General features: G+C 40.9%; 2 protein-coding genes and 6 non-coding genes across 8 annotated transcripts; 7 read left to right on the plus strand and 1 right to left on the minus strand.

The window, feature by feature from the left end:
• Nucleotides 1–739: 739 nt before the first annotated feature.
• LOC109634713 (cilia- and flagella-associated protein 251) lies at nucleotides 740–5,866 on the plus strand. Its single transcript, XM_020095404.2, has 3 exons — nucleotides 740–1,190; nucleotides 2,652–3,446; nucleotides 4,403–5,866. The coding sequence occupies exons 2-3, from the start codon at nucleotides 2,742–2,744 to the stop codon at nucleotides 4,550–4,552; spliced, it is 855 nt and encodes a 284-aa protein (XP_019950963.2). The 5' UTR covers nucleotides 740–1,190; nucleotides 2,652–2,741; the 3' UTR covers nucleotides 4,553–5,866.
• A 2,237-nt stretch (nucleotides 5,867–8,103) lies between these two features.
• LOC138406705 (small nucleolar RNA SNORD27) lies at nucleotides 8,104–8,172 on the plus strand. The gene has a single exon (XR_011240039.1). It is a non-coding gene; the product is annotated as a small nucleolar RNA SNORD27 (small nucleolar RNA).
• A 651-nt stretch (nucleotides 8,173–8,823) lies between these two features.
• Nucleotides 8,824–8,887, plus strand: LOC138406704 (small nucleolar RNA SNORD29). The gene has a single exon (XR_011240038.1). It is a non-coding gene; the product is annotated as a small nucleolar RNA SNORD29 (small nucleolar RNA).
• A 284-nt stretch (nucleotides 8,888–9,171) lies between these two features.
• Nucleotides 9,172–9,241, plus strand: LOC138406706 (small nucleolar RNA SNORD30). The gene has a single exon (XR_011240040.1). It is a non-coding gene; the product is annotated as a small nucleolar RNA SNORD30 (small nucleolar RNA).
• A 389-nt stretch (nucleotides 9,242–9,630) lies between these two features.
• Nucleotides 9,631–9,754, plus strand: LOC138406710 (small nucleolar RNA SNORD22). Its single transcript, XR_011240044.1, has one exon. It is a non-coding gene; the product is annotated as a small nucleolar RNA SNORD22 (small nucleolar RNA).
• A 157-nt stretch (nucleotides 9,755–9,911) lies between these two features.
• LOC138406707 (small nucleolar RNA SNORD31) lies at nucleotides 9,912–9,984 on the plus strand. The gene has a single exon (XR_011240041.1). It is a non-coding gene; the product is annotated as a small nucleolar RNA SNORD31 (small nucleolar RNA).
• Nucleotides 9,985–10,168: 184 nt separating this feature from the next.
• On the plus strand, nucleotides 10,169–10,239 carry LOC138406708 (small nucleolar RNA SNORD31). The gene has a single exon (XR_011240042.1). It is a non-coding gene; the product is annotated as a small nucleolar RNA SNORD31 (small nucleolar RNA).
• A 1,597-nt stretch (nucleotides 10,240–11,836) lies between these two features.
• On the minus strand, nucleotides 11,837–14,258 carry arl2 (ADP-ribosylation factor-like 2). The gene is made up of 5 exons (XM_020095453.2): nucleotides 14,034–14,258; nucleotides 13,687–13,797; nucleotides 13,088–13,250; nucleotides 12,331–12,411; nucleotides 11,837–12,201 (listed from the first exon to the last, which is right to left on the minus strand). Exons 1-5 carry the CDS (start codon nucleotides 14,096–14,098, stop codon nucleotides 12,067–12,069), a joined length of 555 nt encoding a protein of 184 aa, XP_019951012.1. The 5' UTR covers nucleotides 14,099–14,258; the 3' UTR covers nucleotides 11,837–12,066.
• Between the last annotated feature and the right edge of the window lie 617 nt (nucleotides 14,259–14,875).

The following is a 14,875-nucleotide window of genomic DNA, read 5'->3' on the forward strand; positions in this document are numbered from 1 at the left end:
ACTATCCCTATCAGGACTTTTCATTAACTTCCATTCATTGTGGACAGCCTAACCAGAACCTTATCCCGAACCTGTGCCATGACTCTAAATCATACCTTACCCTAACCTTAACCAGGAGCTAAGGAATGACATCATCCCTCATTAGAACCAGGCTTTGGTCCCAGTTGAGTCTACTGGTCCTGACAAGGTCAGTGTTTATGCTGGATAAGCACCTGAAGAGGTTACAAAAATGATTATACACACAGACAAACGCTCTGCACCCCCCAAACACAGTGTTTAACATCCAAACACATGGGGGGTTGGGGCTGAGGAGGCCTATTGGATGAGAGGTGGGGCATCTATTTGGGTCCAGTTGCCTATGGGCACTTAAACAAGTCCTGACTATTAGTGAGACACTGTTTCCTCAGTTCCTGTTTTTCTTATTTAGTGCTATACTTAGCCCTTACCTTGTATGCGTGCTTGTATTGATGTGTGTATATGTGTGTTTTACTTTGATTGTATGAAATGTGCTATTTTTAATGAGGGGGATAAAAACACCTTCTAAGTTACACTGAATGTAAAATATCTGTGTGTGTGTGTGTGTGTGTGGTGTTTGCAGCCTCTGAGGTTACAGCTGGGTTGGAGTCACGTCTGTTTGCCGCAGGTTGAGGACGTTCATGGTTAATGACTGATGGCTGCTGATATCAGAGTAGGAAGTTTGTTCAGTGGTATGAAGTTAAACCTTTTGAGAACCCCTGTGTGTGTTTGTGTGTGTACAAGGGTGTGTAGGCCGCAGTACATTTGTCCCTTCAGCTCTTATTAGTGTTATAGATTTCTTAACTTTAAGTCGTTGTGTGCTTAAGGATGCAGAGAGGTCGTGTGTGTGTGTGTGTGTGTGTGGTTAAACAAAAAGGAGCAGAAGGCATAAAAGAAAGAGAAAGACAAAAGGTCCTTGTTAGTGAGAGTTTTCACTGTGTGTGTGTGTGTGTGTGTGTGTGTGTGTGTGTGTCCCTTTGGCATGTCTGTTCATTCGCTCTGGTGATGACAGGAGTGCAGGTTCGGGCAGGGTCGACCCGTGACGTTGTGTGTTAGGGGAGTATCCTGAGCTCCCAGCTCTCAGTCACCCACACAGGAGCCACTGCTCACCAGTGCTGACACACACTCTCTCTCACACACACACTTACAAGAGGAAGACAACAGCAAGATATCAGGTAAGACGTGTTTCTCTTTATCTGAAAAATCTCCATTTTGCTCACCGCTAGTGTCGATGACATGTGTCATGACAAGTAATTTTATGAAAGAAAAGAAAGTAGTATTCTCTTTACAGCTCCCTTGATTATTCTTACAATAAGCAGCAGGTTGTTCGATTGATTTTTTCTCCTCCTCTCAGTCTTCTTGTGCTTGTTTTCTCGATAGATCATCTGGTTTCATTCTGCTCTCTCCTTCTTTATTCCTTCTTTCTTTTTTTATTTTGCTGATGTTTATTTCTATCAATCCTCATCCTTACTTTAATAATCTCAGCCCCTGGCAGACTGGGTGAGGTTAGACAGGTTATGTGAGATGTAGCCCACACCTGGGGGCATCTGTACTCCTTTTTTTATTTGTCCCTTTTTTTTTTTTACCTTTGCACAGAGTCAGGCTAACTGCCCCTGTTTCCAGTCTTTGTGCTAAGCTAAGCTAACCAGCTGTTGACTATAGCTTTAAATCTCTACGTGAAAGTGACATTCATCCTCTCATCTTGCTCTGGATAAGAAAGTCATCAATTATTTCTGAAAGTTATTTCAATAAATTGCAGTTTTACATTGGTTGCTGTATAGTTAATTATAATAACCCGGATTTCTATAGCACCTTTCACCAGAGGTGCTTCACAAAATGTAATAGTGCAAAAGACAGCATATTATAAATAATAACAAACTCGATCTTGGTGGATTGTAGTGAAATATGTCATCAGGTATGAATTTGTGCATGACTAAAATGTAAGATCACAAGGGCAGAAACTGAAAAGAATGTTTCACTTTTGGTAACAACCAAATTGCTGATGTCACAGCAGGGGTTTGTCCGTGACAGGTGATAGAAGACAGCAATATTTATTTTCCTCAGTACATAGCTTTATTCATGTTTTATGCATTCTTTCCGTGTTCTTGTCACCTGCCTTGAATTTGGACGTAATGTCGATAATTTGTTGGTTTATAAAGTTTTTTTAAAAATGTGATAGAAGATGCCTGTTTCAGGTCCGACTGGTTAAATCAGTGTCAAAGTCTGAGTCTGTGTTTGTGCACTTGTGTGTTTATCTTCACTGCGTTCTCATCTTTGACATCTAGTTATCATCACAACCCCGGCAACATTGACCCTGATCTCTTGGCTAACACACACACACACACTCGCATACACACGCATATCAAGAGTAGAACTACAGGTGCAAATCTGCAATGGTCTATAGCAGATCATCCACACGATCATATCCACATAAAACATGCAGACGCTTGCACATATACTCGCAACATTTCTCATTTCATGCATCTATCACCTTCCCTGTACTTTGTTTCACATGAAATTCTCTCGTAGCTGTTATTAAGTGATTGAGATTACGAGTGTGAAAGAAGGAGACCCAAAGAGCGAGGTTAAAAGCCAGATTATGTAATGGTATTAAACTAATCTCTGTTCTTTTTCAGTGGTAACCCAAAAACAAAAGGGGAAAAGAAGTGTGTGAGAGGTAAGAGTGCAACAAGAGGTGAAAGAGAAACAAGACAGAAAGAGAAAGGATGACAATTGGAAAGAACTCCAGAAAAAGCTCAACCAGGGGCTCCATCCGTGCCCCGAAGTTTCTGGACAAATCCGGTGGCTTCTACGGTCGCCTTGATGAGCCTGAGACCACTGTAGAGGGGGAGGAGGTGAGGGGCAGTGAAGCAGAGGAGAGAGGGAATGGGATGGAAGACAGCAGCAGAGAAGGGAAATCCATGAGTACCCCGGTTTCAAGTGTGGTGCCCAGCTCTGGGGCAGATGAGAGGGAAGAGGCTGAAGCATTTGACTTCAATGAAGGCATGATGGAGGACGATGGGGAGACTCTCCTGTGCAGGAAACCCAGCCGCAGCAGCAGCAGATGGAGGAGAAGCTCCAGGAGGAAGCAGAAGGAAGGAAGAACCGAGGAGGATGCAGCCCGAGCCGAGAGGCCCGGCCTGGACACAGAGAGCCAGGCTGACCCCAACGTCCCAGAGGGAACCAGGGTGATGATCGAGATCGAGATGGAAAAGCTGAAGAAGACGGAGGAAGAAAATGAGAAGGCGGGAAGAGAGAAGGAGCCCACAATCGTCCACTTCCCGGCTCGGGATGACGAGGACGACCAGGTCCTCATCAGAGACAAGAAGAGGGGGAGAGAGGAAGAGGGAGAAGAAGAGGGGAGGATGAAGAGAGAGCAAGAGGAGGGGATGAAGGTGGTGAAGAGGATCACGATGAAGAATTATCGCAAGGTGAGAGAGAACAGACAAAAAGCGACTCTTGTATTGCTTCTTATTTTTTTCTCCCATTAACTTCTGCCTTCTCTACATTAACATAAATTCCATGTGAAGCCTCCCCCGTCTGGTTAAACTTTAATCCCCTGAACGTTACATAACTCCTCAAAGGTTGTTGAACAGAGGGTAAAGTTCTCCCTCTACACTCTGCATACTGGGCTATTAATCACCATGGAAACCGTCATATCACCTTAATAACAGACTGCCACTGGGGTCAAAGTACAGCAGCCACTAGTGCATGTCACCAACATATTAAGTAACCTCCCCCAGCAGGAGTTTTCCTTTACGTCATGTTTTACGACATGAAAAACCAATAAAGGTTTAATTAATTTATACGTGTAAAGCAGTATAAAGAGGTGGACGGGTGATTAGTGTACCTTCACCTGATTCATGCTCCTAAAGATTTTCCGCTCCCGTGGAAGCACAAGCACAGAGGTGACATTCCTGTCCCGTGTCACGTCTTTTGATCCGTGGAACAAATTACGGTGGCCGCGGCCCGCCTACTAAACCCACACCACCAAAACATTCCACTGTCACAACCAATCAGCTCCACCCTCGGGCCTCCCAGCCTGACCTCCAGCGAGTTTCTCCTCGGAACAGAAGTTTCTGTGTGTGAGGGTGAGGGTGATAAGGATATAATGAAAATCAAGCTTCCATTTTTTAAGTGTTGGTATCATTGAGGGGAACAGAAGTCAGATTATCTGGTTTACAGCAGTGAATCCCAAGATGTCGACACAAGAGGATAAACAGGCACGAAAACCAATAAACAAAATGAATTGCTTTTTTTAAACAAAGCTGTGCTTTCAAGGAAATTCCTCCTTCCGCCTTTTCATTCTCACACAGTGATCATTTCAAGGTCAACCTTATCTCTGTATTTGTGACCTTGTTAACCTTTACCCTCCTCTTCCCATCAGGCCTTGGACCGGGCGTTTCGCCGTGGCTGGGAGGCTTTCATCACCAACCTGTACAGCGTCACGCTCACACCTGTGACATCATCCTCGTCGCCTTCGCCTTCATTAAAGAAGAAACAGCAGCACAGCACCGTGTTAGCTGAATTCCAGTAGTTCTGGGGCCTGACATGACGATAAACAATTTCTAATATCAAATCATGATTACGCTGAATGTGTGATGGACAACCCTGGTTTTTATGACTGTGCCATCAGCCACATGATGTGTTTGAGTCCTGCATTAGGCCTCAGAAATATGAATTATTTATGGTAGTTACTGAGTCTTAATTACTCAACATTACATTTACTGCCTTCTCATAGAATGGGGGTTACTACTTTGCACACAAACTGCTTTTTACGGTTTCACTGTAGGAGCTGAAGGAGCCAGATGGTTGATTTTACCTTGAAGTCTATGAGACTGGCTGGAATTTTAAAGTCCGGTCTTAATATGACTGAGTTCAGCTGTCTCTAGTTCCCTTCTTCTACGTTGCTGATTCCTGATTTTACTCTGACTGTCTTAATGTCTTTGATCCAGTCCACGATTAAGAGCTTGTATTACAAATAATCTCTGCTTCCTTTGTTTTAACACAATGAAACTAACATGTTGATGTGTAAGCAAAAGGAATGGAAAACTTCTAGAGTAGCGATGACTGATCAGTGGACTTTAGTTTTGATGATGTTCACGTTTCTGTTTTGTAATCAGCACCATTTAATGCTGTCAGGCAGCTTATCAGTCATCAAAGAGGAGGACAAACATACAAATGCAGCCAGCAAGCATTTAAACACTAATTTGTGCGTTAATATTTGTGTGGAAATTGAAGCTTTTCATCAACTTTAACCGATTTTAACACAAGTTTTCCTCCATTTATATATGTATGTGTGTTAACAGTAATACACAAGCAATATCAGGTTGACAGTGTTTGATTTACTTGTGAGATAAAGTTTATCCTAGTGTGAGTTCTGGTGAGGGTTATTTAACCTGATGGAACAAGACAGGAGAGTGTTTGCATGAGTGTGTTTGAGAAAGTAAGAGAGAGATAGCTTTTATAGCCGGGGTATGAGCCTGTACTGAACACAGCAACAGCATCCACTGCCTTTTCATTGTTTGTTTCATGTTTTTCTCTTTAAAAAAGTGCTCTGATCTGAAAATCACCCCAACCTACATGTCAAACAGTATTTAAGAAGAGTTAATGACTGACCCTTAATGTAAAAACAACCATGTTTACAATAGACCTTCTTTAATTTCCTGCTATCCACTATGTATTTGTTTTTTTTAATATTGCCTCAAGTGTACTTAGTCATCCCCGATGACTGAAAAGGTCACAGGAGATAATTTATCATATTTTAATGACTGTTCTTAAATAATGCATTAATTTTTATATAATATATTTTATTTTATATCCTAATCAAATAAAGACTGAATTTATTCTAGTGGTTGTATTTTCATTTTAATAGTAAATCATACACGATAAACTGAGAAGCTTGTGTTTATTGTCACAGCTATTATTTTATGAATGAATTATAATAAATGACAGCTTCATGCCATCATAAGGCAACCATGGCAACAGTTGCCATGAAACTATGAACAATCACAAGTCACAAGAAGATGTGACTCCACTGAACTCATAGTGGGCACTCAGAAAGTGGATGCCTAGAAATCCACTGTCAAAATTCATGTGTTTGTACAATAAATAAATAAATATGGGTTGTTGAATAAGTGATAAAGAAGAAGCAATAAAGACAAAGAAATAAATGAATACACTAAGAATAATAATATACAAAAATAGAATATGTGTGGATGTATATTTGTGCTGACTGACAATGTTTGGCTCTTTTATTTCGAAAATATTCGAAAGTATTCACTTGTGTAGCAGTAAAATAAAGTAAAAGTGTTTTAAGTTCTCATCATCCAAGATATTGTTTTCTACAAAATGAGCAGTTGTTTAACTTTAGATTATTTTATGGTGTATTCATTATAGGATATAAAACCACGAATGCTGCCATCTAGTGGATGGGAATAATACTACTTTTTCTAAACGGAAATGACGCACCACATGAACTTTTTACGCTTTCCTGAAATTGTATTTTTACTTCGATTTTTTTTTAAACAGTGATTTTAATTCACATTAAAAAGTTTTCTTGTTGTTTTCTTGAATTTATTCTCAGCCTCATGAAGCCGCGGGAAATATCCGCGGGAAATATCCGCGTTTCTATCCGGTTAACCGGATGGGAGGAGTCCGCCAGGCCGGAGATAAAAGGCAGACGGACCCATTTCTTCTTCCACTTCCTTCTCTGCTCTGGTCGAGGTAAGACTCTTCACGTTCTCCTCTCTCCTCTCATTAGATTATGACTTTTCTTTAGTTGTCGGAACTTACTTGCACTTTTGATAATAGCTTCTATAATTAGCACGTAACTTGTAGCTAGTGTTTATGACATTAAACGCTGTTTCATTGGTGCTAGCTAGCAACTTAGCGTGCTAGCTAGAATTTAGCTCTAGCCTCTCAATCCTTTACCATCCGTCGGTTTAACATGTTACTGTCGTGTGATAAACTGTATTTACACAAACTGCAACATGTTTCCTACATGCATTATATGATATTTGTTGGAGAAGACTCCAGCGATTATTGTGTAATGGCCGCTGCACGTTCGGCCCACGTTCTGTCTCTCAATGATGATACTTTCACAGACCTGTACTGAATGACTGTGACTGCACTTTTATATTTCTGATGTGAGACGCCTCTTATATAAAACATGTCGCCAACTCATGTGGGCCTGAACACGTTGCACGCAGCGGTCACGTGCTTGCCGCCCACAGCTCTCCCTGCACCCTCGTTAACTTCTTCTTCACTTTGTCTCTTTCAGATGGAGAACGATCCAGGAAGTGTTCGCTGCACAGGTGATTACTACCTTTTAGTGGAAACTTGTAATGTTCATGTCTTGGTGTTTGGATGCTAATAAAGTGAACGTGGTTTGAATGTCATGGCGCATCATTGGAGCCTCATGCTACAGTGATGACTTATTTGAACTCTCTCACTGAATCTGTTTGAGGAAACCTGATCTAAAGATACTGAGAAGCATGACGCTGCTGTGTTGAACTGTGCACATGTGAAGCTATCATCCCATGAAATGCTCATTATTTTCTCCATCTTAAAGGGGGAGGAGACTGTGGCAGGACTCCATGCTGGACCCATCCAGGGTAAATTGGTTGCTTTGATTTGAGCCTTTTCTATAATGTTTGTTCTGGAGCTCTGTGTGCTGCTGTGATGATCCCAGAACTCTCTCTTACCGAATCAGCCTTGAAGAAACTCCTTTACCAGATTCTGAGCAGCACATGGGCTCCACCATGCAGCTGTGGCTTTATTGTTTTATTCAAAATGCATCTCGATGAGAGCTGTGGAGTACTTTGTTAAACCCCCACATGCTCAAAGAGACCACAAGTCCCCTTCAGGAGTCAAAAGATTAAATCTAAAGGATTTAAGCACCCACATTGTTGTGACATGAGAGTGCTATATTATCATGAGAGTTAAATATTAAACTCCAGCTATACTTCCATTTATGTCTAACCCTGATTTTTCTTTGCAGGTTTGGTCAGCTTTGTCTTAGAAGCAGCTAGAGAGCCCACTGGGGTGAGTGTTCTACTGTTAAATTCCAAGTGATTCAAGACTAGTTTAACATGATGATTATAAATAGACAAGCATATGCCTGATTCCAGTGATGCCATCTTATAATCTGATTACCCTGAGTTGATATAAAACTGTTTAATTTCTCAGCATGCAGTGCACTGACTGTTTTTCTGGTCATAGGTGTTTGATCTCACTGTGGAAGGATGCTCCTTCAGCGCCTCAACATGTAAGTCTTTATCTACGCTTTAGTGATTGTTGAAAGGACCAGAAATGCTTTTCCTGCAATTTAAGATTGAGAACACAAACCACTTCTGCTCCCAAGTCTGCCAGTAATGAAATGAATCCTTATTTTAACTCAAATTCCCTTCAATGTTTGAGAAGGATGGCGCAAATCAATACACTGTAAATGTAGAAGTTTGTCAGCTGAAATTAGGACTACTTGTTTCCTTGATGTGTTCAATGACTGGTGGTTTTGTTCGTAATCTTACACAAATTCTATATATGGCAACGCATCTCTGGATGTTTGAGAGGATGAAAACATTAAATCAAACATTGGACGACTAATGTCTCATGGCAGTGTTATCACCAAAGCCCTGATCAAACATTTGAATGTAATGTCCAACATGTTGACAATTGAACTCTACTCAAGAGCCACTTTCTCTTACAGGGCCACTCTGGACTGGAAACCTGGAGAGGAGTCACAATGAAGTCTTCGGAGTCTTTGGTGTGTATTTTTTTTTCTGCCCCTGTCTTATAGTGATGCAGTTCCAGTGATGATGAACTTAGCTCACTTTGAACCAATGTGAAACGACACGAACATCTGAGCAACTGCATCTTTTTAAAACTACTGCTAGTGAGATTTCATAACTTTGTTGCCTTGAATTTTGTAACATGTTTTGAGTAATGAATATAAACCAAAAGTCTACACAACACTATTTTTAAATCAAAGCAGGAATGCATGTGATTTCCTTGTACTCCTTATTGACCGTTGTCTCCCATCAACAGATAATCCGATGCCACTTCAGCAGCAAGACTGGCGTGTTCTCATTGAAGGTAAGATGTTTGCTCATCACTTCAGAATCTAGACATGGTGGACTTGGTCCCAGACCGACTGAAAATGATGAGATACATTTGGAATCTCGTTCGTCTGAACTGCTGTTGAGAAATGGAATATCTGACACATAACATGAAGGTCTATGTTTAGTAGCATAAGCATCAGAATTTTGTGCCTGGACCTTAGATGTGTTCTGTCTGTTACAGGTTCTGATGGAGAAATTGCCTTCATCAAGCCAGGTGAGTCTGTTCTCTGGGAAGTGTGAAAAGGCAGGTTTACTTTTTGTGTTGGCCAACTAGATGACCATTAAATATCAAACACTCACATTATCATGAAGGAATGACAAGATTTGAATCACAATCACATTTAAGTTGGAATATAAATCAATGCGTATAAGGAAGTACAGGTGTGGTCTCTAATGACTATGATGGTAAACTAAATTAGACTTTTTTTTTAATGCTGTATAACACCTAAATCTCATAAGCAAGATGGACACAGTCAAGTGTAGCGCCCAGTTTCCTACGTGATGACACCCGCACATGTCTTACGCCTTTTCAACGCCAGAACCTGAAAAGGTGGACCCACTGGTGTTGCCTTGGCAATAAGGGGAAGATCTGTTGGGGTTCCAACAGTCTGACTGGAAACTGCCTTAATCTCATGACTCTTGTGTGAAGTTATGATGTAAGTAGATAATGTGAATCTTAATATTTTCTTCATATTTTAGGATGAAGCCAACACTGACCTGAGTGATGACTGAGCCTGTACCAGAGGTAAGTGTCTCATCTGTGCCATCACTGATACGTGGAGATGATGAGCTTTTGTTACCGCCCCAGTCTGACAATTCATGACTGATTGGTTTTCTCTGATCACAAGTTAAGAAATAAAATCATGGTCATTTAAACAAATGAAACTGGATTGTTAAACCCCTGTCTCCTGTTGCAGGTTTGGAGATGGTGTCTCACTCCTCAGTGTTGGACACAGATGTCTGACTGTGCTGCAGGTAAATGAACAGTGCGTCTCCAGGGTTGGGTTGTGTTCATGTGTCTTTTAGCATGATCTGGAAATGATGAGCTTTTGTTACCGCCCCAGTCTGAGAATTCATGACTGATTGGTTTTCTCTGATTAAAACTTTTAACAGTATTAAACATGACGAGGCTTTTATCTTTTTCTAAGTTGTTGCTTATTTTGCAGAGTCAGGACTCAACCTGGTCATCCACAAGGAGAAGGATCAGCCATGTGTTCTGCCTTCAAGATTCATGCAGTTATTGTGCATAGTTTTTTCATTCATGTAAATCATGTATCTAAACCAGCACATTAAAATTCATCCAACGAACTCTTGCTTTTGGTTTAATTTGGGAGAACATAAATGGTTTTCTTATTTGAGAGCTGTGGAAATAATAAAGCGTGTATTGTCTGTCAGAGAAGGTAAAGCTTTACTTTGCACCTCCATCAGCCTGACTTAAGATGAGGGAACTAACATTTAAAATTCAAGTTGTGAGCTCAGGTTGTCTGTTTAAATTTAACATTGATCAATTTAAATTGTATGTGTTATGCTGTATTAAGTGTCAGGATTTCATTTTAATAGGTTTTCTATACTTAGACGTGTGTTGTAGTTCTCTAAAGATTCAAGGATCGGCTCACTTATTACACAAAGACCTGACTCAATTGCTGAATACGTGTTGTCACTACCTAGTTTGAAATTTAGTGAGGTTTGGCAACTTTCACTTTAATGAAGTGCAAATATTTCTGGGTCTCTAATCTGTTAAACTTGACAGCTTAAACTTTAACTGTAATCCATCTAAAACCCAGTAATGAACATGCATTCAGGAAGAGGTCCCATGTCAAATATGTTGTAGTGAAGCATCTCATTGGAGAACCCAGTGTTACATTTTGAGCATATTTGGACAGAATGTGTCCAAATGTATTTTTACTTACTCTTATCTTTTATTTTATGACACTTGCATGTCGAGGTGCTTGAGGTACACGGGATTTAAGACTTTCATTGCCAACGTGTACGCTGTATCTGTTGTGCAGATGACAATAAACCTTTGAACCTTGTGACTGTCAGAAGATGATGGTGCTAATAAATGGTCAGCCATAAAATCAACGTCCTCGCCGTTAAACTTCTTCAGGATGGTTGTGTTCCCCGCATTGTCCAGACCTCTGCACGGGCCATGTTAAAGACAATAACAATACACACGTGACAGCTAGCATGAAACAGCACAAAACGCACGCAACAAGCTCCGCACAGCACAGAACCATTTACTATGGCACTGAACAACAGGCAGGTGTAAACTACGGCCCGCAATTCTTGCATTTTTGACGCAAATGAAGCGGTAATAACGTTGTCGTATGGATCGTCCAAATGTATTTTTAGTTACTCTTATCTTTTATTTTATGACACTTGCATGTCGAGTTGCTTGAGGTGCCTGGGATTTAAGACTTTCATTGCCAACGTGTACGCTGTATCTGTTGTGCAGATGACAATAAACCTTTGAACCTTTGAACCTTGTGACTGTCAGAAGATGATGGTGCTAATAAATGGTCAGCCATAAAATCAAACTGAGTGAATGTAGAGCATGTAGTCCTGTTGTCACTTGTGGGATGTTGGCTTTAAACAGCATGAGAGTAAAACAGGGAACACAACACTGAAGTTCTATCAGTGAAGTGCATCACTAATGTGGACGCTCCTTGAAACAGACACTGCCAGAAACAAACAAGCTCTTCTGTGCATTAGTGATCTTTTATTGTGTCGATAACATTCGAGTCAGGCACCAACAAAGTATAAAACTCATTACATTGCTTAAATTATATAATACATTAGTTTCAAATGTCTGTCTATCTGAATCATTTTTTTTTTAACTTCTGCTTTTCTAAATTATTCTGGAGTCATGTCACATGTCACCAAACGCAGGAGGCCGCTGTGTTTTAATGTCTGATTTATAAACACACACTTAGTCCGCATTGAAGATCCTTGCAGAGATATCGTCTAACATCCAGTCCATTCCAGTTAACAGGTTCTCTCCCGTCACAGCACTGCAACTGATGATGCACCAGTGATGGCTTTTAATCTCGTCCAGAGCCAGAGCCTGCAGCAACAAAGTGACAATATAGATTGTGATGTGCTGCTTCTAGACAATTCAAGTGTAATATGACAAAGAAGTGTTACACAAGTGAAACACAGTGAGGAATCATTGCAACGCTAGTGTTAATTTCACCTCTCGAATCGCCTCCTTAGACAGAGCTCCAGGTAAATCCTGTTTGTTTGCAAATACCAGCAGTGTTGCACCAGCTAACCTCTGCAGGGGAGGAAAAGGACGAGAACCATATCAGACGTGTTAAATGCAAAGAAGAAGCTCCTTAACGTGACAGAACAAGACTGGGATTTCACACTGGTGTCTGAGTGTGTACTGCTTCAGGAACAGTTTTTGGAAAAAGGGACATTTGGTCAAATTAAACTGATGAGTAATGGTAATCTGCTAATACAGCGAAGATGTCAGAGCATTCAGTGTCATATTGATGGAGACGTTTCACCTTGTTGGTACGCACACAGCAAACCAGCTAACAGACCTGTCGACAGTTACGTCATGTTTTCACAAACCCACTACTCTGATTTCAATGATTCTGCGAGCTTGACAAATATTACACTGATACTTCTGTGTAGATGATTTTTAAAATAACCTCTGAACCCCATAAGCCTCCTTCAAAAGTGTTCACCAAATTACATGGACAGCAATAGATGGATAGGAGAGTGTTGTTCATAACAGGACAACAAATTGATGGACACATTATTCATTCGATGTTTTTATGATTCATTAAATTTTGAGGGATGTTGGTAAGACAACATAAACATGAATGAAATTCAAGACATTGTAATTCCTTGTCCTGCTCTTTTAAGGGAACTATCTTCAGTTCTCTGTTGGTGTTTCAACTTAGGCAAAAACCCTCTTGTAACACCAGTATTATTTCGTTTACCTCTTCCTTTAGCAGTGCACTGAGCTCCTGTTTGCAGTCCTGCAGTCTGAGTCTGTCGGCGCTGTCCACCACCCACAGCAGCCCGTCTGTGCTCTCAAAGTAGTTTCTCCAGTAGGAACGCAGCGACTTCTGACCTCCTACATCCCACATATTCAGCTTAAACCTAGAAAACACAAACGGAAGAGACCATGAGGACTTTGTAGTAAGACAAGAAAATGTCAAAGACTAGTAGCATGGGGTGTTGTTTGGGGGTTCCCACTATAGTTTTGCTGCCGTCTCCTTTACAAAGCTAATCACAGAATTTAAGGGGGTTCTCACAAAATTGTTTTTTACTGTGGATTACTCTCTTCAGCTGTTTCAAGGGGGCCCCTCCTGACTAGGGACCCCAGACAACTGCGTACTTTGCCCACACTGTGTATGAGGGGCTTTTGACAGACACGTGCAGAAGCAGTGATGATCGATGACCTCAATGTTTTAAGAAGTGCAGGAGGATTTTGTGAAACAAAAGTTTAAGCTGCAGGCCTTTTTCACAGCAGACATTTGAAGTTGTCAGTGTGTGTGTGTGTGTGTGTGTGTGTGTGTGTGTGTGTGTGTGTTACCCTCTGTGCTCCAGGGTCTTGATGTTGAAGCCCAGTGTGGGGGAGATGGTGCTGACGTCCTCGCCGTTAAACTTCTTCAGGATGGTTGTTTTCCCCGCGTTGTCCAGACCTCTGCACGAGCCACGTTAAAGACAATAACAATACACACGTGACAGACTCACCGCTCGCTAACAGCTAGCATGATACAGCACAAAACGCACGCAACAAGCTCCGCACAGCACAGAACCGTGTGTAAACTACCGCCCGCGATTCTTGCGTTTTTGACGCAAATGAAGCGGTAATAACGTTGTCGTATGGATGCTCAAATGTTAGCTGCTAAGCTCAACAACCCGTCACGCACAGGATACAACATCAGGAGCCGCATCTCTCGCTCCTTCTGCTTCATCTTCTTCAGGATCGTCAGTAAACCCATCGTAGACGTGTCCCGCTCCGCTGTTTGTGTTATGGTTGACTACAGATGAAGACTTTAATGTGAAAGATGTTCAGCATCCGGGAAGGCAGCGGTAGCTCGTAGAGGCACTTCCGCTGTTAACAGAACCCGCCTCTGTTGCTGTTTGGGGTCTTTCGGGGCCGCATCAGCTTCAGTGTGTTTGACGCTGTGCCTGAGTGAAATGATCAACCCACCTAGAGATGTTGCATCTAAACCTCTTTATATACAGTCTATGATCTAAACCATTAACAGTTTGATTTACTTTTTGAGTTGATGTTTTCCTTATGACTGCATCTCGCAGTCTTTCTCCAATGACTAAGTTAAATAACATCCATAAGAACATTTAAAATAGACTTATTGTTACTCCTTCAACTTCAGAATATTTGTATCACACAAATCTCTCATGTTATTCAATGAGTTATATTTTCTAGGGACCAAGGTTATTATGGTTTTGAAATTTTCATTAGCTTTTTATTTAGTTTTTCAGTTTGCTTTTTTATTTCAGTTTAGTTTTTGTTAGTTCAACAAGTGATTTTGTAGTTTTAGTTTAGTTTTTATTTTGAGGAATCGACTACTTTCAGTTTAGTTTTTATTTAGTTTTAGTCTTAGTTTTTTCTGGTATTAAGAGAAAGCCTTGACTTTGAGAAGCTGAAAAAGGATGAAACAATGTGTGACACCAAATATGGTTTATCAAGTCCTTTAATTTCATTCTTTAACCATCACCTGCAGGACAGGCAGTGATCGAGGGAAACGAAGACG

This window comes from Paralichthys olivaceus, chromosome 22 (assembly GCF_024713975.1).
Source record: "Paralichthys olivaceus isolate ysfri-2021 chromosome 22, ASM2471397v2, whole genome shotgun sequence".
Classification (NCBI taxonomy): Eukaryota; Metazoa; Chordata; class Actinopteri; order Pleuronectiformes; family Paralichthyidae; genus Paralichthys; species Paralichthys olivaceus.

What these genes read in the sequence shown, in the direction of transcription:
- arl2 (XM_020095453.2), bottom strand. Translation starts at nt 14,098, where the DNA reads ATGGGTTTACTGACGATCCTGAAGAAGATGAAGCAGAAGGAGCGAGAG. An exon ending in GAGATGCGGCTCCTGATGTT is followed by an intron (nt 13,798 to 14,033) that starts GTATCCTGTGCG and finishes TGGCTCGTGCAG; the next exon opens with AGGTCTGGACAACGCGGGGA. An exon ending in CTAAGGAGGCGATTCGAGAG is followed by an intron (nt 12,202 to 12,330) that starts GTGAAATTAACA and finishes TTGTTGCTGCAG; the next exon opens with GCTCTGGCTCTGGACGAGAT.
- LOC109634713 (XM_020095404.2), top strand. Translation starts at nt 2,742, where the DNA reads ATGACAATTGGAAAGAACTCCAGAAAAAGCTCAACCAGGGGCTCCATC. An exon ending in CGATGAAGAATTATCGCAAG is followed by an intron (nt 3,447 to 4,402) that starts GTGAGAGAGAAC and finishes TCTTCCCATCAG; the next exon opens with GCCTTGGACCGGGCGTTTCG.